This window comes from Eucalyptus grandis, chromosome 11 (assembly GCF_016545825.1).
Source record: "Eucalyptus grandis isolate ANBG69807.140 chromosome 11, ASM1654582v1, whole genome shotgun sequence".
Taxonomy (NCBI): Eukaryota; Viridiplantae; Streptophyta; class Magnoliopsida; order Myrtales; family Myrtaceae; genus Eucalyptus; species Eucalyptus grandis.
The window spans coordinates 16,015,094-16,035,442 of NC_052622.1; the positions used below are offsets into that span (position 1 = coordinate 16,015,094).

At 40.5% G+C, this 20,349-nt stretch overlaps 2 protein-coding genes across 2 annotated transcripts; both read right to left on the reverse strand.

The window, feature by feature from the left end:
- Positions 1-4,733: 4,733 nt before the first annotated feature.
- On the reverse strand, positions 4,734-6,560 carry LOC104425062 (glutathione S-transferase F9). Its single transcript, XM_010037639.3, has 3 exons — positions 6,363-6,560; positions 6,155-6,203; positions 4,734-5,474 (listed from the first exon to the last, which is right to left on the reverse strand). Exons 1-3 carry the CDS (start codon positions 6,504-6,506, stop codon positions 5,020-5,022), a joined length of 648 nt encoding a protein of 215 aa, XP_010035941.1. The 5' UTR covers positions 6,507-6,560; the 3' UTR covers positions 4,734-5,019.
- An 8,015-nt stretch (positions 6,561-14,575) lies between these two features.
- LOC104425063 (glutathione S-transferase F9) lies at positions 14,576-16,760 on the reverse strand. Its single transcript, XM_010037640.3, is given in 6 exon segments — positions 14,576-15,005; positions 15,007-15,068; positions 15,071-15,118; positions 15,121-15,399; positions 16,372-16,420; positions 16,551-16,760. Coding segments are annotated over 6 exon segments (642 nt in total). The 5' UTR covers positions 16,695-16,760; the 3' UTR covers positions 14,576-14,945.
- Between the last annotated feature and the right edge of the window lie 3,589 nt (positions 16,761-20,349).

A 20,349-nucleotide genomic window follows, 5' to 3' on the forward strand; every position in this document is an offset into this window, starting at 1 on the left:
TATATGTACAACGCCATTATTCACCCAAATCAATCATTGCATGTGGGAATATAAGACACCTCATAACATTTTCCATGTGACAACGGAATTAGAAGAGCAAAAAGCATCATTGCTCGGACGAAATACTGCTATGGGAAAGACTATCAGTTCGAGTGTTAGATGGGAGGCGTTTTTAGGAAGGATCATTTATGTGAGGAAACTTATACTGGCAACAAGGGAGATATAAAGAGGTGGAAGGATGCACTAAGTAAAGTAGCTAGTCTTGCTAGAAGAGAATTGAAAGATGGGTAGGCCTCTCTTCCACTAACTTGGAATTATTTGTTTTCTTTAAGTTTAGTGTGCCATGAATGTCATGACTATCATACTATGTATTATGTTAGTTCATCTAAACCAGAATATATGATTAACTCCTCCAAAACTACACTGCCTCAATGCTACCTAGGGAACTAATCATCTGGATTTCTTCATTGTAGATATGAGACACAGTTCATTTGGCAAATCATTGGAGAAATCAAAGATAAATTGGGTCCCCGACTATCCTATGTTGTAGGTGTTAGGAAAATTCCTTATGATATTTTGAAAATAACAAAATAAATCAAAGGCTACTAACGTGTTTAATGGTTAAGTAACAGACTATGCAGATGATAGAATGTATAAAGAATATTATCAAAGTCTATACTTGGAAGAACTAGAAGATAGACTTTATGCTGAAACTGAATTTATTCAAACTGTGTCTAGACCTTAAGTCTAAATCTGTTCAAAAGCAGATTATGTTCAGACTTACGTCCAGATTATAAAGTCTATCTCAGACTTTACTTCAAACTAAAGACACTCAGACTCTACTTCAAATAGAATATTCCTGAACTTTACATCCAGAACGAGACACAAGTTTAGAACGTAGCAGATTCATAATGAAGCATGTTCAGAATGAGACAACTTGATAGAACGTAACACGAGCCCCAAACATATAACGGCTAGTAATCTGGTTTGGATTCTACATCAAGATAGATTTGATTGACAAATTGGATATTAAAAACAAGAACTTTCTATACGAAGAAGCTATACTTATGAAAACCAAGATTCTGCTTGTATGGGCGATCGGAATCAATTTGGGATTCTACTTCTATCACTCAACGGCTATTAAATCTTCTAAATATAGATATGTCCAATGGGTAGATCGGAAGACGATCCTCTAAATACTGTCCAATTACTAGTTTGAAAGTGGAGGAGTATTTAAGGAGATCAATGACCGATAAACAAATAAGAGACGAAGCGTAGAAATTTATAATTTCAAAGTATGAGCAATCTTCAATCATACGCTTGTCTTTGGTAAGCTTAAACATTTGTGATCGTGAGAGAAATATCAAAAGAGTGACTTAGTGAGATAGTGTGCTCTACCACTAAATGTTTGCACTCAAAGTTGTAATCTCTTGTTGATCATATAGTGGAATCCAGCCAGAAGGCTGTCAGCGTGGAAGAGTGGATGTAAGCTTGATCTAAGCCGAATCACTATAAATTCTATGTTTTTATTCTCTTTCCTGAACTCCTTTATTTTGTTCGTAGTTCTATTTAACTATTAAAGTTTGAACTCGCTCAAAGTCTGTTGTTCTTCAGACTCAGTTTCAAAAGCAAAATATTTGTATTACTTTTTGCAAAAAATTTTCTTCACACCTATTCAACCCCCCTCTAGGTGTTCATACTAGCACTTTCAGTAGGCAATCTTGTGGGAATGCATTCCCGGGTTGCAAATGTAGTTGAATATTTATCCTTGGACGAGAGTGATGTACACAGTATTGGCATATGGGGAATGGGTGGCATAAGCATAACAACTGTTGCACAAGCAATTTTTGACAAAATCCGTGGCCGATTTGATGATGGAAGTTTCTTGCCAATGTCAAAGAAATTTCAAAAAAGAATGGTTTGGTATATTTGCAAAACCAGTTTCTCAGTGATATTCTCCAAGAGGACAATTTGACAATCATGGATGATCACAGAGGAACAAACATGATAAGAGAACAACTGTGACATAAAAAAGTTCTTGTTATACTTGATGATGTGGACGAAAAGGAGCAGCTGGAAAAACTAGCAAGAGGTCTTGAATGGTTTGGACATGGGAGTAGGATCATTAAAACAACTAGAGATGAACATTTGCTTCTCCAATATGATGTAAATTCCATATATAGGGTGGAGGGACTATCCTTTTATCAGGCTCGCCAACTATTTTGTTCAAAAGCTTTTAGAAGTGACCATCCTCCAATAGAGTTCGAGGAGCTCACAAAGCAGGTTATTGAATATGCTAGTGGTCTTCCTATAGTCCTTGATGTCTTAGGTTCCTTTTTGGCTTATAGGAGCTTGAAGCAATGGAAGAGTGCACTAGCCAAACTCAAGAAATGTCTAGAAGGGAAAATCTTTTACCAGCTTAAGTTAAGTTATGATGGACTACAGCAGAAAGAGAAGGAGATTTTCCTAGATATTGCATGTTTTTTCAAGGGAAAGGAGAAACCTTATGTTACAAAAGTTTTGGACAATTGCGGTTTGTACGTAGATATTGGAATCAAAGTCCTTGTCAATAGAGCTCTCATCCAAATCGTGGGCAACAAACTGTGGATGCATGATTTGCTACAAAATATGGCTTGGGAAATTGTTCGTCGAGAGTCTCCTAAAGAGCTAGGAGAACAAAGTCGAGTCTGGCTTTTTGAGGATGTATGCCATATTTTGTCAAAAAACTCGGTGAGTATCTGCAAAATTAATTTGCAAGCATGCCTATTTGATAGAGTTTAAAAAGAACTTGCTAGTCATATATTGACACTATATGAGTTGTTTATCAAGGAACTGGAAAAGTCAAAGCCATAGTCTTGCAATATGGGGACCATAGAACAATGCGCTTGAGTGGAGAGTCCTTCACCAACATGACTAAATTAAGATTGCTTGATATTCGGGCCATCCACCTCTCTTATGGGTTCAAGCACCTTTCAAATGAACTATGCCTACTAAGATGGGACAACTGCAGTCTTAAATCATTTCCACCAAGTTTTCTTCCAAAGAATCTTGTCGAACTCCATATGCAGGATAGCCTCCTTTGCAACAACTGGAGAGGGGAAAATGTTGGAATTAGTACTAATGCATGTTAACCTCAATGGTTCCAAATTATTTGTGGAGACTCCAAACTTCATATATGTCCCAAATCTAGAGAGGCTAATTCTCAAAGGTTGCAAAGCATTATCTAAAGTTCATCCTTCAATTAGAAATCTAGAAAGACTCAGTCTACTTGAGGTGATTGTGAAAATATCATGGGACTTCCAAATAGTCTAGGTAATCTAAAATCTCTCAGAGTTCTTAATCTATGTAGATGTTCAAATCTTGAAGAACTGCCTGATAGCATTGGGGGCTTAGAGTGCTTAGAGGAGCTTGATATTAGTGAAAGTGCCATGACACGCCTCCCATCCAGCTTGGTGTTCTTACAAAATCTGAAAAAATTATGCTTTCATGTTAATAAAAGGAGGCCACAAAATTGTTGGAGGACACTGACCAAACGCTGAGAAGAGCTCTGAACTCTAGAAGTCCGAGGTTGCCTTCATTTTCAAGGCTATCCTCTTTAATAGAGTTGGATTCGAGTGGTTGTAGACTTCTGGAAGGAGAAATTCCCAGTGATATTGACTGCTTACCCTCCTTGATGTCTTTAGATCTAACCGAAAACAGTTTTACCACCATACCTGCAAGCATCAAACATATCTTTGGCTTGAAATAGCTTTGTAGCATTTTCTCCAGCCCATCTTTGACATATTATATACTCTTGCAGCGTGCATAATGTTGGATATAGTTGGACAGTAGAATCATAAAAATTTCATTATGCTCGCATAATTTACATATTTCTAATTATCATTTTTTTGTGGGCCATTTGAAATTTAAAAGGCCTATCTTTCGTCAATTTTTTCTTCACTGGATGATGTCGAACCTATGCTCAATAGTCAATTTACATTGACTTCACTAGATGAATGTCAAACCTATGCTCAATAGTCAATTTACGTTACTTGTTTTGGCCGAAAAGTTTCCAACAATCCTCAGTAGAAACGGCAAAAGCATTTTGCTCGTCCATGTTGATATTGCCCGATTGCCTGCCTGCTTCTAGAAAAGCAATTACAAATTTGCTCAAATTGGGAATTGGGGATACTAATCGGTCTTTTTCCACAATTTCTTTAAAGTTTAGGAAGAATGTTCAAGTGTCGATATTCATGAGACAATATGAACTTTTCTCGTATGCTTCAGCTAATCTTTTTGGGGATGATCTCATCGTGTGATGCTACTCTGTTTTCTGCAGCAGTTTTGGCTTTTCTTCTGGTGCAAAAGAGTCGGCAAACCTCCGTCTTCTTCATGCCAACAAGACGCGCCCACATCTAATATATAAAACTTGATGCGGTCGGTATCCATGTTTATAAAGAGTTCATTTATCTCTTAGAATGAGTCTTAACAGCTGATCTAACACCAATTCAGTGAGTACTGGACATATAAATGAAAGTCTATGAAGTTGCTCCTTTCAAGTTGTAAAAGATCCTCAAAAGTTGATAAGTAGGTGATTAATTTTTAATTTCACCAAAGTCGCTCGCATAGTACTAATCAGCTGCGTACATAGCCCTTTCATTTATCTCTTAGAATGAGTCTTAACAGCTGATCTAACACCAATTCAGTGAGTACTGGACATATAAATGAAAGTCTATGAAGTTGCTCCTTTCAAGTTGTAAAAGATCCTCAAAAGTTGATAAGTAGGTGATTAATTTTTAATTTCACCAAAGTCGCTCGCATAGTACTAATCAGCTGCGTACATAGCCCGACAACACACAACACTGTCATGAATAAAACAACAAGAAGGAGGTCCACGACACGATCGGTCAAACCAGATTCAACAAAGCTTATTTGATCACCCAGATCGAGTAGAAACATACTTAGTAGTCACAGAAAGACTCGCTATCCTTCGCATAGAACAAGGACTCGGGTGCACTCGGCATAACTGATAAAACAGTCCTAATACAGACCGGGCCAGAGCTCAAGGACCTTCTTCCAAGAAGGCCTGCTCGAGATATCATCCCACCAACCGCTCACATGCTTTCGGTCCCTTATCAGGTACTCCTTCCCCATCTTGCCCACCAAGTACTGGGTGAATGGAAGGTGGCTCAGGTCGGCAAGGCTGAAGAAATCCCCTGCCAGGTACTTGCTCTTTGACAGCCTCTCCTCGTAGATATCCAGAACCTGACAGAGCTTGTCCTCGCTCTCTTTGAGCTGCTTCGGATCCGGGGTAAGCCCAATGAACGGGCCGTAAACAATTTTGAGGACAAGGTCGTAGATTGGCGGATGGAAGTTGTGGGCCTCGACTTCGAGCCACTGCTCAACGAGCCCCCTCTCCTCGATTGTCTTCCCCAGCAGTTCAGTCCGTTGGTCCTTGTATTTCTCGGCATAATACCTTATGATGGCCCGCGATTCTGTATGAATTAGACAGGATATATCACAGAGAGTAGACAGACAAATCTTTATCCCCACATATGAAAAGCAACAAATAACCAGAATGAAACCTAAAAGAGGCATGCACTGTGCTTTCGAATTTTCCAGCAGTCCTACTCTCATGACACTAGACCCACGGTATAAGTGTAGATGCAGCAGGATATTTCACTGTCTATGCACTGATCATTCTGCTTAAACTCCATCAAGAACATGACCGGATGAAAATGCAGGTCCAAACAAAAAATCAGCGGCCTTTGGTCGACATATGAAAAGAGACAGATCATGAACAACTCCAGAACAGATATGGAGACTACGAGCCTGGCCTTAAGAGCTTCGGATTCAAATCATCTGTTCCTAAGGCAAACGATTAGACTTGAGATTGACAGTGGATGTTTGTGACCTAAAACGAGTGGCTGATATCAAGTCAACATGCCAGTAGACTCAATCTTTTCAACTGCCTCTGATATCCACTCATCGCAGAACTCTTTAGACTATTGCGACGCTTCACTGGCCGATTACAACGCAAACAGCCCTAGTAAATTAGGAACATATGCACGCTAAAGAACCATCCGTATGTCCCCGTGCTCTGATCTCAAGACCGCAAGAAAACAGCAATAGAAAGAAAAGAACAATGCAAGAAGCCAAGAGTCGAGAGCATTACCGAACAGAGTGTAGTCGCCATCTTGAACCACAGGAAGCGATCGGAAGGGCTACACAGACGCGCGCGCACACGAGATCCGAATCAGCGTCAATCAGACAAGACACACTTCAAATGCCAAGTACCCACGAAAGGAGACACGATGAAAAGTCAAGCAGTCGAGAGTTTGACCGAAAGCGAAGTTGGAGTTTCAAGAACGACCGGGACAGACCTGGAGCTTGAGGTACTCCGGGGCTTTGTGCTCGCCTTTGAAGAGGTCGACGCCGACGGTCTCGAACTCGACGCCCTTCTCGATCAGGCACACCAGCGCCCGCTTCGGCGACGGGTAGTCAGGTCCGTACACCTTCACCACCATCGTCACTTTCTCTCTCTCTCTCTGCTTCTTTCTTCCTTCTTGACGGACCTAGTCAGCAACTCTCTCCGTTGTCTCCCGCGTTTTATAAAGAAGTCTCTGTCAGAGCAGCAGAAGAAGGTGCACACGTTAATGATGCACCAACCCACAATTAATCAAGGTTAGGTAATTGGTCCCCATCACTATGAAGTTTCGCATTTTGCATTTTGCATTTGCTTCCATGAGTTTGAATCCCTCTGTAAGTTCAACTTATGTGGAAATACTGCGACTCTTTTGGCTGTGTATGCTATCTGGGTAAAGTTGGGATGGCAAGTAGGGACTCCTTTGGCTGTCAAGGGATTTTTTGCCCTAGATTAAAAATATCCCATAAAAGAGATGAAATAAATATAGATAGAATTTATTATATTTATGATATAAAAACTATTTTTGTCTAATAACAAATTTCTTCGAATTTAAATAATTAAATATAAACAAATATATGAGTTCTAATATTAAAAGGGAAATTCAAAATAACAATGATTTTCATTTTATTTTTATTTATATATCTGAATTTATTTTCTATATATACATACTTAGCATTTATATCTATTACATATTTTAGGTATATTGGTATGGTTAATTTATTAAGAAATGATGGAAATGAATAAAAAAAAAAAACAAAAAAAAAAATTGAATGAAAATAATATAAAAATAAGTAAATAAAATTGAAGTAGGCGAGAAAGTTGAAACACTAATTAAGATTCGCAAAGGTAAATGATCATGTTTTCTTTCTCTTAGTAGATTTGACATGCGTTGACTAATCCGCATATCAACGTTGCCATAGCTCATTTACATTTGTTGTCAAAGTCGAACTCATGACTCTAAAATATTGCAATGAGCTCATTTATTGTTTAAGATTTGGATCATCCAATAATTATAGATTTATTTATGGACGTTATCTCTGTCTACTTATGATTGTTAGGGAAATCCCTTATGATATTTTGAAGATGACAAAATAAATCAAATGCTACTAACGTGTTTAATGGTTAAGTAATAGACTATGCAGATGATAGAACATGTAAAGGATATTATCAAAGTCTGAAGACTACCAGAAGACTAAACGTAACACATGTTCAAAGTATATTATGAAGATTTCCAAACTTTTATGTCAAAGTCTGAAAACTGCTAGACTTTAGTGTCAAAGTTTGTTCTACATAAGAAGTCTGCCAACTCTGACAAATTCCAGACTGAACGTGAATGAAGAACCAAAAGACAGATTTTATGTTAAAGCTAAACTTATTTAGACTGTGTTCAGACCTTAAAGCTAAATCTATTCAGAAGCAGAATATATTCAAACCCAGATTGTAAAGTCTATTGCACCCAGACTTTACATCCAGATTCAACATAACGTAACACAAGCCTCAAACATATAACGGCTAGTGATCTGGTTTGGATTATACATCAAGATTGATTTGATTGACTCAATCTAATTTATTGACAATTGGATCTTGAAGATAAAAAATTTCTATACGAAGAAGCTCTACTTATGGAAACCAAGATTCTTTGTATGGGTGATTAGAATCAATTTGAGATTCTACTTTTGTCACTCAATGGCTAATAAATCTTCTAGATACATATATGTCCAATGGGTAGATTGGAAGACGATCCTCAAGATACTGTCCAACGGCTAGTTTGGAAGTGAAAAAGTATTTAAGAAGATCAACGACCGATGAGCAAGTAAGAGACAGAGTGTAGAATTTATAATTCCAAAGCTCGAGTGGTCTTTGTTTATACACTTGTCTCTTGTGAGCTTAAACGTTTGTGATCGTGAGAGAAATACCAAACGAGTGACTTAGTGAGATAGTGTGATCTACTAAGTGTTTGCAGTCAAAATTGTAATCTCTTATTGATTGCATAGTGGAATCCAGCTAGAAGGCTGTTAACGTGGGAGAGTGGACGTAGGCTTGATCTAAGCCGAACCACTATAAATTTCGTGTGCAGCATTCTCTTTCCTTAACTCATTTACTTTATTTGCCGCGATATACTTATGTGTTTTGAAATAGCTGTTAAAGTCCGATTCCTTCTGCAAAGTCTGTAGTCAACCAAACTCAGATTAAAAGTAAAGTTTTTCACTGTATTTTGCAAAATCTGTTTTCACACCTATTCACCCCCCCATCTAGGTGCTCCTTACTAACCCTATCAATTGGTATCAGAGCCAAATGTTTGGTTTATAAAAGTGTTTTTACTTTTGAGCTAAAGATCTTCTATGGCTAGTATCTTGGCACCATGATTTATGTAGGGACAAAGTAACACCAGGCCACCATATTTTAATGGAAATGAATACAACGTGTGGAAAAACAAAATGAAGGCATTCCTGAGATCTAGAGATCATTTGCAATGGGATGTTGTGGAAAAAAGGAATCAATCCCACTATTGTGTCTACATCAAATAAGAATGGCAAAGACAAAGAAACCAAACCCCCTACTCCTATGTCTCGGACGGAGATGTCCAAAAGAGAAACGCTTGATGCAAAAACTATTTATTCTTTATATTATGCATTGTCTCTGGCTGAATATAACAGAATATCTTCATGTGAAACAGTAAAAGAAATTTGGGATAGACTTCATGTTACATATGAAGAGACCGATCGTGTAAAAGAGACAAAAGTAAACTTCCTGCTTGGCATATATGAATCCTTCAAGATGAAGCAAGGAGAGTCGATTGGAGATATGTTCAGCCGCTTTACAGAAATTTTAAATGGTTTAGCATATCAAGGTCATCCAATTTCTTCCCAAATGAAGGTCAACAAACTCTTGCAAGGTCTCTCAAAAGATTAGAACCATGTCAAGACCTCAATCCAAGATATTCAGAGGATTATGCCACTCTTCGTTGATGAATTGATTAGCACTCTTCAATCCTACGAAGTGGAACAAATCGTTGATGAAGATCCCGAAGGTAAGAAGTCCATCGCTTTAATATCTAATGCTGATTTTGATGATACAGGCTCAGAAAATGACAAGGACGACGAATAACTTGCTTTTATGATCAACAAATTCAAAAAGCTGAGTAGAAAAGGAAGGAAATTCAGTGAAAGAAGACAGTACAAGCAAAATGGCCAGAAAAGAACAAAAGAAAATGATGAGCAAGGAAATATATGCTTGATAGCACATTCAGAATCTGAGTCTGAGTCAAACACAGACTCAGAATCAAAGTCTGACTCAAACACAAACTTAGAATCTGATGAGGAAATCGAGGTAAGTAACTCAAAAATTCCTATCAAAGTTTCAAAGTATATAAATGAGCTCCGCTTAAATATCAAATCTTCTCTTAAAAGAATCTCTGAACTTAAAAATGAGAATTCTCGGCTTAAGCAACAGGGATCTTTCTCAAAAGAAAAGTTTGAAATTTTGCAAAAAGATTTTCTACAAATAAAAGAAAGTCGAGATTTACTTGTTAAAAAAAATGATTCTTTAAAAAATGAATTTTCAAATATTTCGACAAAATTTTCAAATGATTCAAAAACATTAGAACATATCATTTCCATACAAGTACCTTACTATAATAAGTCAAAACTTGGTTTCAAAAAGGAAAGTGATTCTCTAATAGATTTTCTTAAAGTCAATGAGAGACTTAGACAAAGACCTCCTAGACTTGCATATAAGAAGCATTTTGAAAGGATTTTTACAAAACCTATTGATTGAAATGCCCTCAAGTGCTCAAATTGTGGAGACTTGAAACACTTTGAGAAAGAATGTCTTAAAGTCTGAAGACCTATTAAGATAGATTGGGTAAAAATAACATACTCTACTAACTCTCATGGACCCAAGAAAAAATTGGTACCAAAGAAAAGATGAGTTATTTTTTGCAGGAAATAAAGGAAGAGAAGAAAGAGAATTTGGTAAGGAATATATATATTTTTTTCTCAATTTGGTTTGAGTACACAATTTAAAATTTCTCATTATACTTGATATATTCTTGGTTGATTGAGATTTTATAATGATCATATTTTGAAGAAAGAATCGTATGATTTGTTTTTGTGATTCATGAGTTGAGATTTGATTTAATACGTGTGATTATTTGAGATAATTTAGATTATTTGTCTAATTCTATACTCTCAGATTTAGTCATATTTTGCAAGGTGAAAATCTGTTTTACGTGATGATGCAAGATATTCTTAGATATTCAAGAATTTTATTCTCTCTGTTTTTATCATACTATGACTAGGTGAGATTTTACTTTTCAAAATATCATTGTGCATAATATTCTTTCTTTGAATACTTTTTATAATGAATTAAAAAACAATATTTGATTATGGAGATTTCATATTTTACTCTAACGTCATGAAATGATCCAAATTGATGGATACCAAAAATGAAATGAGTGCATTGCAGGAAATTCAATAAGGCAAGAATGATTGCGAATCTACACAAATTTTGGTGCAATCAGAAAAATATATCCTACGAAAATAGGTAATGTATTTTTTTTATTAATGGTATATTTCAAACATATACCATGGGTAAGAGAATATTTTTTATCATCTCGCCTTACAAATCTCTACGTGCATTTATCATAATTTTGGATGATTGTTTATTATGTTGCAAATATCTTTTGTCATAAATATAAGGCATTGCAAGTTTTTACTTGATTTGGTACGTGATAGAAATATCATCTTTCTTTTTACGAAATGCATCAATAATATATATCTGAGATTTATACTCAAGGAAATCTCTTTGATCTCGAAAGATATTATTGTATATTCTTGCTATATTCATAAAAGATATCTTATATCTAGCAAGTTTGATAAGCAAATCAAAGGAAGTAAAGCATTCTCTAGTGGCACAAGTTTTTGTGACACCTAAGATAAGAGAATGGTGACTGACAAATGGGATCTCTCTATGAGAGATGTAATCAATTTGACACACTACCATATTGAATCCATGTCAATAAAGTTAAGAGCATCCGTGACCATGGAAGGCTCTGTGTATATACATGCAGTTACCGTCATAATTTGGTGTGACTTTATGGGATAGGATTGACTATTAAGGTAGCGCATGCAAACGTTTCTGTTACGGGGAAGAGTTTTTTTCGAAATGGTTCTTTTCTATTTCGCTCCGGGAACAATTTCGAGTAAAAGAACCCGTTTGATAATGACACAAAATTTCTACTCTGGGAATAGAAAAGAATAGAAATGCGTTTGATAACGCAACAATTTCTTTTTTATATTTATTCATTTTTAATCTTGCCGACGGAATGCCGCCGCCTCCGCCGCCGGTCGCCGTCGCCGGCCCGCCAGCCACCGCTGCCCCCGCCGCCGCCGCGGCCGCCGACCGCCGACCGTCACCGCCGGCGGTCGTCGGCGGCCGATGGGCTTCGGCGGCGCCAGGCGGTGACGGCGACGGCGGCAGCGGTCGTGCGCGGCAGGGTAGCGCGGGCCGGCGAACGGAGGCGGCAGCGACGGCGGGCGGCAGCTGCGGCCGGAGGCGAAGACGGCTACCCGGCCGGCAGGCGGCGACCGGGCGGCGCGGCGGGGCGGCGGCGGCGGCGCGTCAGGGCGGCGGCGGCGGCGTCCGGCGACCGGGCGGCGGCGGCGGCATCCGGCGACCGCGGCGGAGGCGTCCGCGTCAGGCGGCGGAGGCGTCCGCGTCAGCGGCGGAGGCGTCCGGCGACCGGCGGCGGAGGCGACCGGCGACGGCGGCAGAGGGCGTTCGACGTCCGGCGGCGGAGGCGTCCGGCGACCGGCGGCGGCGGCGGCGGCGACAGGGCGGCGGCGGCGACCGGCGGGGCGGCGGCGACCGGCGGTGGCGGCGGCGGCGGGCGGTGGCTCCGTGCGGTTCATGGTGGTCGCGGCAAGAAAAGAAAAAAAAGAAAATTAAAAAGAAAATTAGCTTGTTTCTAGCAATTGTTCTGGAACAAGAAGCAACTTTTTTTTGCTTCTTGTTTCTGTTCCCAAACCATTCCGGGCTAAGTTTTTATTCCCTGAACAAAAAAACAATGTGGCGTTAGCAAACAGGGTTTACTGTTTTTTTTGTTCCGGGAACAAAAGAACAAACCAAGAGAAACAGAAACGTTTGCATGCACACCCTAAGAATTATCTCTGGACCAAATGTACGCACATGCGAGACGATTTCAATTAATATAGTCCAAGTGGGAGAATGTAAGAGTTTTTCTAATTGTGGACTACATTAATTGATATTGTAATTTACCGTTTAACATTTATCGTTTTACGGGGTTTTGTCTAAGATGAGATAGAAAATTTCTTAATTAGTCTAATATGGGCTTGCTAGTATGGGCCGAGTTGAGCCTACCCCGTAATGAGGGGGACTGGTTGGAAACTCTATAAATAGTGCTCAAGTCTCTCCTCTAATCATAATTCTCACATGTATCCTCACCTAAGGAGCGTTTACCTAACGTTACACGTGAAGGGGCCACCTCATTAAGCCAGTGATACGGAGGGGAATAGAGGAGAATGACTTGATGCGTGAATCCCTTTGATATGTGGGTAAACCTTTTTTAGCTTCCACTTTATGTTCGATGGGTCCCAAAACAAGTGTGTTAATATTTCTACTTAATTATGCATATTCTTGTTCTAGTTATGGAGATCTTGGGGTTGCGCAATTTGCGTCCAACATCGGAAACTCAATAGTGGAGTCATGCGCCGAAGAGGAGGGATCTTGATGTTGCATAACGGCTTGCCGGACAACTTCAATTGCTTTGTGATGTTCTTCAACTCTAAGTCACCACAAAACACCGTAACTTTTATAAGGAATTCGGTTCCTATTACAACCCGTGGCCTGTTATCATAATGGCGTAAGATATTTATGACTCAAATCGAACATCCGAGTGAAATTGCGCTCGCGAACTCCAGAAAATCACAGTTGAAGATTGCTATCCATGAGGGCAGGAACGCAACTCGATGTCTTGAGTGCTAGAAAGCAGAAAGCCAGAGCAACGACCAAAGAAGTAGGAGAAAAAAAAACAATGTTGGTACAAGAATTTCTTCTAGCAGCCCCTACGCCTTTTACATGGTCATGGAGTAAAATATATTTTAAGGATGTATTTATTTCACGAAAAATAAATCATTTGAAAATTATTTTTAAAATAATTATTTATATTGTTTACAAAAATATATGAATGAAAATATTTTCATCATACACGAAAAATGTTTAGACATTATAATGAAAAAAATTTATATTGACTAATTATTTAAGGTAATACAAATGATCTTTTTATAAAAATATTTTGCAAATGACTCATTTTATATGAAACAAATGGAGCCTAAGTTTCTATTTGACAAATGAAAGGAATATATCGATATATGGGCTTTCATGAAAAGAAATGTTCATGACCATCCATTAGAATCATTTAAAAATGGCATACTTTTTTTTAGAATAGAATTCCAATTAACTCAATAAATTAACAATTTTTCTAACAAGGATATTAAGGGCTTGTTTGTTAAAAAAAATTATGTTCCCGAACAAAAATTTCTATTCTTTTGTTCCTTTTGTTCCAAGGAACGAAAAAGAATTAGAAACGTGTTTGATAAAACTTTTGTTCCCGATAATAAATTTGGAATAAAAATAAAAAATAGAAAAAAGAAACTTCTTATTCCCAAGAATAATTTTTGGACAGTGGCTCAAGAAGGCCAAGCCTCGCCGGTGGCTAGGCGAGCTCAACCTTGCCGGCCAGTGCGAGGCTTAGCCTCACTAGGCTAGGGCGAGATCGACCTCACGCCGCCTAGGCGAGGTCGAGCTTTGCCGGTGGCCTGGCAAGGCAAGCTCGACCCTCGCCTTGGCTTGGTGAAGCTCCGACGAGCTCACTGGACCTCGCCCAGCCAGCCACAAATGAGGAAAAATGAAAAATATAATAAAATTATTAAAAAATTAAAAGAAACAATAAAATTATATAATTTACTAAACGTATTTTTATTTCGGGAATAGAAGTTTTTGCGCTTATCAAGTGCATTTTTATACTAAAAAATTATTACCGAAACAGAAAACAAAAAAAAATCATTTATTATAAAAAAATTGTTCCCAAGAACAAAATCGTTACCAAAACACCCTAAATGAGTCGCCCAACATTAACAATCATAATTCTTCAAGTAAATATGTTCCTAACGTAATATACTTTTTATTAACTTGTCACATTTCATATGGTTGTGATGTCATGTAACACCCACTACATGATGTCTCACATCTAGGAGAGTGCATTATTCTAGACTAGAGAAGTATACAACACTAGAAAAGGTCTTATACAGGATAATTTCACTGGAGTGATCCTACTTGACACATGATCTTTCACATACCAGACTCGACAAAGCTTATAAGATTCCCTGAATCCGTCGATTGGGATCGAGTGGTAACGTACTAATTAGGCACAGGGAGACTCGATGGTCCACGGAAAGCGACTACTCCTTCTCACGGACCAGGGACTCGGGTGCATCCGGCGGACCTAATAAAGACAGTCCTAATACAGACCGGGCCAGAGCTCGACGACCTTCTTCCAAGAAGGCCTGCTCGAGATGTCATCCCACCACGCACTCACATGCTTCCGGTCCCTTATCAGGTACTCCTTCCCCATTTTTCCCATCAGGTACTGCGTTAACGAGAGGTGGCTCAGGTCGGCGAGGCTGAACAAATCCCCGCCAGGTACTTGCTCTTCGACAGCCTCTCCTCGTAGATGTCTAGCACCTTACAGAGCTTGTCCTCGCTCTCTTTGATCAGCTTCGGATCCGGGGTAAGTCCCCTAATCGGGTCAAAAACAATTTTGTAGATGAGGTCAGTGATGGGCGGGCTGTAGCACTGGGCCTCGACTTCGAGCCACTGCTCGACGAGCCCCGTCTCCTCTATCGTCTTTCCCAGCAGGTCGGTCCCTTGGTGCTTGTATTTCTGGGCATAATATCTTGCGATGGCCCGCGATTCTGCATGAACAAAATAGGATCCATTACAGAGAGACAAATCTTTACCCCCCCGCATGAAATTGACCATAATCTAGAACGCAACCTAAAAGAGACCAGCGCTGAGATTTTGAATTTACAAGCAGTCTTACTCTCACAACGTTAGACCAACAGTAACAGTGCAGAATCAGTGGGATGTTTTTATGACTATGAATTGATCATTCCGCCTCGACATCGGTCAGGAAAGTAATTGGACAAAAATGCAGGTTCAAACAGATAATCGACGGCCTTTGGCCAACATAGGAAACGGTAGTTTTCGAAGCTACTCTTTACTCTTCCTTGGATACTCCCCAGATAGCCAGCTGACGAGCCTGGCCTCTTTTCCTTAAACCTGAGCAATCCTGACTAATGGGGAAAATCCTCGAAAGACTCGCATCTCATCGCTGAAACACACGCCCAATCCTTCCCAATTCAGACTATTTCGCCATGGAGCTTTGATTTAAATCATCCATTGCTTAGGCAAATGTTTCGACTCGAGATTCAGAGTGATCAGGCTCCTAGAAAGTTCAAATTATAAAGACGACAACCTAAACTTTAACCTAACAAATGCTGGAAGGTGCTGAGTTCCGAGCACAAATCCTCCGCCCCTAATGCATATTGATTACACCAGCATTTTTTTGTTTTGTTTTAGAGGATAAAAGAACACTCGAAAGTTATTGTCAAAGCACGCAAGTGATTAAGGAGTCGCAAAGCTAAATCACCGGACGTCCATGAGCTAAAACGAGCAGCTAATATCAACTGAATATGTCGACAGAACTCGGGCTTTTCAACTTCCTGTGGTATCTATTCATTGCAGAGCTTCTTAGACTTTAAAAACCAAACCTTAACCCGACAAATTACACTAGCGACAGCATGCTGAAGAACCATCCGTGCTTCCACATGTTTCGGTCCAAGCATCGGAGTGCGATGTGAAAATCCAAAAGTCGAGAGCATTACCAAACAAAGTATAGTCTCCATCTTGAATCACAGGAACCGATCCGAAGGGCTGCAGGCACGCACACATGATCCGAATCAGAAACAATCAGATAAAGTACCTCAAATGCTAAGTACCCACAAAGAAAATGTAAACTCCAGTTGGATCCAAAGAGACGCGAGTTTCAAGAACAGAGACAGGCCTGGAGCTTGAGGAATTCAGGGGCTTTGTTCTCGTCCTTGAAGATATCGATGGGAACGGTCTCGAACTCGACGCCCTTCTCGATCAGGCACACCAGCACTCGCTTCGGATTTGCATAATCAGGCCCGTACACCTTCACCACCATTTTTTCCTCTTCTTCTCTCTCGTCGATGGACCAGTTGATTTCCAAATATCTTTCAGGATCGACTCTCTCCTTGTAATATATGGGCATAAAAAAAAAGGGGAAAAGAAAGAGTTTGAAAAGTCAACAATAGAATAATGCTACTTTGAAAAGTCACTTGACGCACGGGGGAGAAGAGGCTTTACGTTGCTCTCCAGGAAAGAGAACTACCATTTCCCATTTCCCATTTCTTTCACCTGAGGGAGGTTTCAAAATTTTGAATCCCAAAATCGCTCTACGCTCGTCGCTGCTTCGCCTTGCGTCAAGTGATCGTTCTCTACCGTTGCCGACAAACCACATTACGAGTGCCCTTGCTCTGGCGCTGCTCGCTTCTCTCTCCACTCTCATTGCTACTCCGGCGTTTGTCCCGGCGTTCGCCAAGTGGCCGTTCCCTCACCACCGTCAACAAAGCACATTACGGCTGCCCCTTCCGTAAATTCAAAATTTCAGGTTCCCTCGTCTTCACTCTCTCCGACACTCGTGCTCATGCTATATTTGAGCCGACGTCGCTAGCCAGGCTCCTGCTCCCGTCGACGTCCGCCGCAAGCTCGCTCGACCTCACCTCCATCTTCACCGTCACTCTCGGCCTCTCCCTTGCTCCCGCTCTCCCTCCTTCGATCTTCCCCCGCCCAGCGCTGCCCCCCGTGGATCACCCTCACAGCTGTTCCGTTCGAGAACTCGAACCCCTCAAAGTTGGTGTTCCGGAGGACGGCCTCCCCAACCGGCGACGCGGTCGAGGGAGCTGAGAAGGAGGTCGCGGTGGAGTAGTCGAGGGACTTTGACGTCGACGCGGCGAAGCCTGAGCTCGGGGCTCTTGACGCGGACGGTGAGGGCAAACCCAAGAAAGGCGGCGCGGAGGATGGTGATCGGGGCGAGGGCGTAGACGAAGCACTTGCTGCTGCTGCGCCTCTGGTTGCGGCGAGGCGGCGGGTTGGCGAAGTGGGCGAGCTCCACGTCGTTGCTCCGGAGGCGGGGTCCGGAGGGCGCGATTGGGCTAGTCGGATCTTCTTTAGGCATCACGAAAGTCGGAGTTTGCTCCACGTCCTTTTCTCCTCTATTGTCTTCCCCAGCAGTTTGGTCCCTTGGTGCTTGTACTTCTCGGCATAATACCTTGCGATGGCCCGCGATTCTGTATGAATCAAACAGGATGTATTACAGTGAGTGGACAGACATCTTTTCCTCGCAGATGAAACGCCCCATAAATCTACGATGCAACCTAAAGCAGACCTGCACCGTGCTCTTGAATTTACCAGCAGTCTTACTCTCACGACACTAGACCCACAGTAACAGTGTAGATGCACTGTGACATTTCGATGTCTATGCACTGATGGTTCTGCTTAAACATCGGTCAGGCAAATGATCGGACAAAAATGCAGGTCGAAATGATAATCGACGGCCAACATATGAATATAAAAACAACTCCACAATAGTCATCGAAGGTACTCTTTATCCTTCATAAGTCAGACTACTTCGCCATAGCACTGTTATTTAAATCATATGTTCCTTAGGCAAATGATTTGAGTTCAGATTAAGACTGAACGACTCCTAGAAAGTCTGAATAATTATAAGGATAACCTCACTTTAACCTAACAAATGCCGGATGGTGCAGATTGCCGAGCTCAGACCCTCTTGTCACTAATGCAGTTTGATTATGCTTGCATTCTCCTGATGAGAGGATAAACAAAGCCTCGGAATTGTTGTTAAAGTGCTCGAGTGAGTAATGAGCTGCATAGATGGTAGCGCGCTGAAGAACCACTAGAAAAAGTCCGAGCGAGCGATGGACCATGATGTTGAAATCCAAGGGCACAAAACAAAAAAGATATATGATGCAAGCCAGAGTTGAGAGCATTACCGAAGAGAGTATAGTCCCCATCTTGAACCCCACGAACTGATCCGAAGGGCTACACATACACACATATACACACGATCCGAATCAGGATCGACCAGATAAAATACTCTAAAAGCCAAGTATCCACAAATAAATAAATAAAAAACAGCTCGAGTTTGAGAGTTTGACTCAAAGAGAAGTGAGTTTCCGGAAGAGGGACACACCTGGAACTCGAGGAATTCAGGGGTTTGTGCTCGCCCTTGAAGATATCATTAGGGACGGTCTCGAGCTCGAGGCCCTTCTCGATCGGGCACGCCAGCACTCGCTTGGGCGCTGTGTATTCAGGCCCGTACACCTTCACCACCATTTTCTTCCTCTCCTTCCCCCTCCTTGATGCACCAGTCAATGACTCTTTAACTCTGTGTCTGGTTTTAAAAAGAGGTCTCTTCTCAGAGCATTAACGAAGTTGCAGCAAGTTGTTAACACCATCATGCACCGACTTCACCCATCACTGCCGGAATACTTTGGGGATCCAACGTGCACAGTCCTAAGTCGGTATGCGACTAGGATTGGCTCAAAAAATCTGACTTCGCTTTCATTTCCTTGCCTTGAATTTCTTTGCAAGATTTTCTGTCACTTATCTGGATACTACAATACTCATGCAATGTGTATACTACCTGATATATCTGGACGGTAGACTTCATCATGATTCCATAAATTCCCCTTTTCCAATTATAATCCTTTCGTTGCCATTGCTCTCTTTGGCATATTTGCATCTCGAATAAATCAACGTTTTAAGTGATGTCCCTGTGAATTTTCGTAGGGGGTACCAACACCTTCACGGTCGCTACTCAACGTGAGAGCAACATATCACATTAGAGACCATTTGATGTTTGTGTAAACAAAGGGAGATTTCGGCCACAACATGATCCAATGGGTCCAATGATACAAAAAATCCATAATGGTGTTTCTAGAAACTGAAGAATAAACTGAATCAAAGGCTAGAGGGGTTTTATTTTTCCCTAATTTTAGTTGGTTTCCTATTTGATGTTTCCTAAGTTAAAAGTTTCCTAGTTTAATATGTCATAGTTTAAAGTTTCCCGTTTTCACGTTTCCTAGTATGATATTCCTTAGCTTAGTTTCTATTTGCTTTAAGCAAGAGGTGCATTCTCAATTGTAAGTATGCAAAGTTTTAAGTTGATATTATATAAGAATTTCTTTCGAGTGATTAATTATTGTGCGTTCTTATTTAGTCCTTTGATAGTGAATCTATTCCATCCCAATCTTATTCCGTCAAAACTCGATCAGCAATCTCACCTAAGCTCACCACGCATCACTATTAAATAATCTAGACTATTGAGGGGTTGTAACTTTGCCACGTTGCGAGCATTCTTCCTTTGCCAAACCCTTTTTTTTTTCGACAATGATTGTCGTTCAAGTCAACTAGTGCAAGGGAGTCAAGTATGGAAGCTTAATTCGAGAATTCGATTCATTGTACTTGACAAGATCGGGGATTTTTATGGTGCAGTGGCTTATCATTCGATTTGTTGTGTTTCGTGACAGTTTTTCAACACTTGATCATGACAAAATATCACGTGAGCAAATCACAACTGATAATTCAACCCGATCCATCCATTGCAGGCCTGTCCTTCCATTGTAGGTTATGTCAGGCGAAAAAGCCAGAGCTCGGCCATGCTACTAAGGAAACAATTTTTTTAGGGTAGAGCACTGAACTAGGACTAGATCAAACCTGGGCAGGAGCCAATCTGATTCTTGGTTCCAGTTCAACAA

Excerpts from the sequence above, each read along its gene's own strand:
- LOC104425062 (XM_010037639.3), bottom strand. The coding sequence starts at position 6,506 with ATGGTGGTGAAGGTGTACGGACCTGACTACCCGTCGCCGAAGCGGGCG. Across the intron at positions 6,204-6,362 it reads CGGAGTACCTCAAGCTCCAG|CCCTTCCGATCGCTTCCTGT; the intron begins GTCTGTCCCGGT and ends GCGTCTGTGTAG. Across the intron at positions 5,475-6,154 it reads TGGCGACTACACTCTGTTCG|AATCGCGGGCCATCATAAGG; the intron begins GTAATGCTCTCG and ends TAATTCATACAG.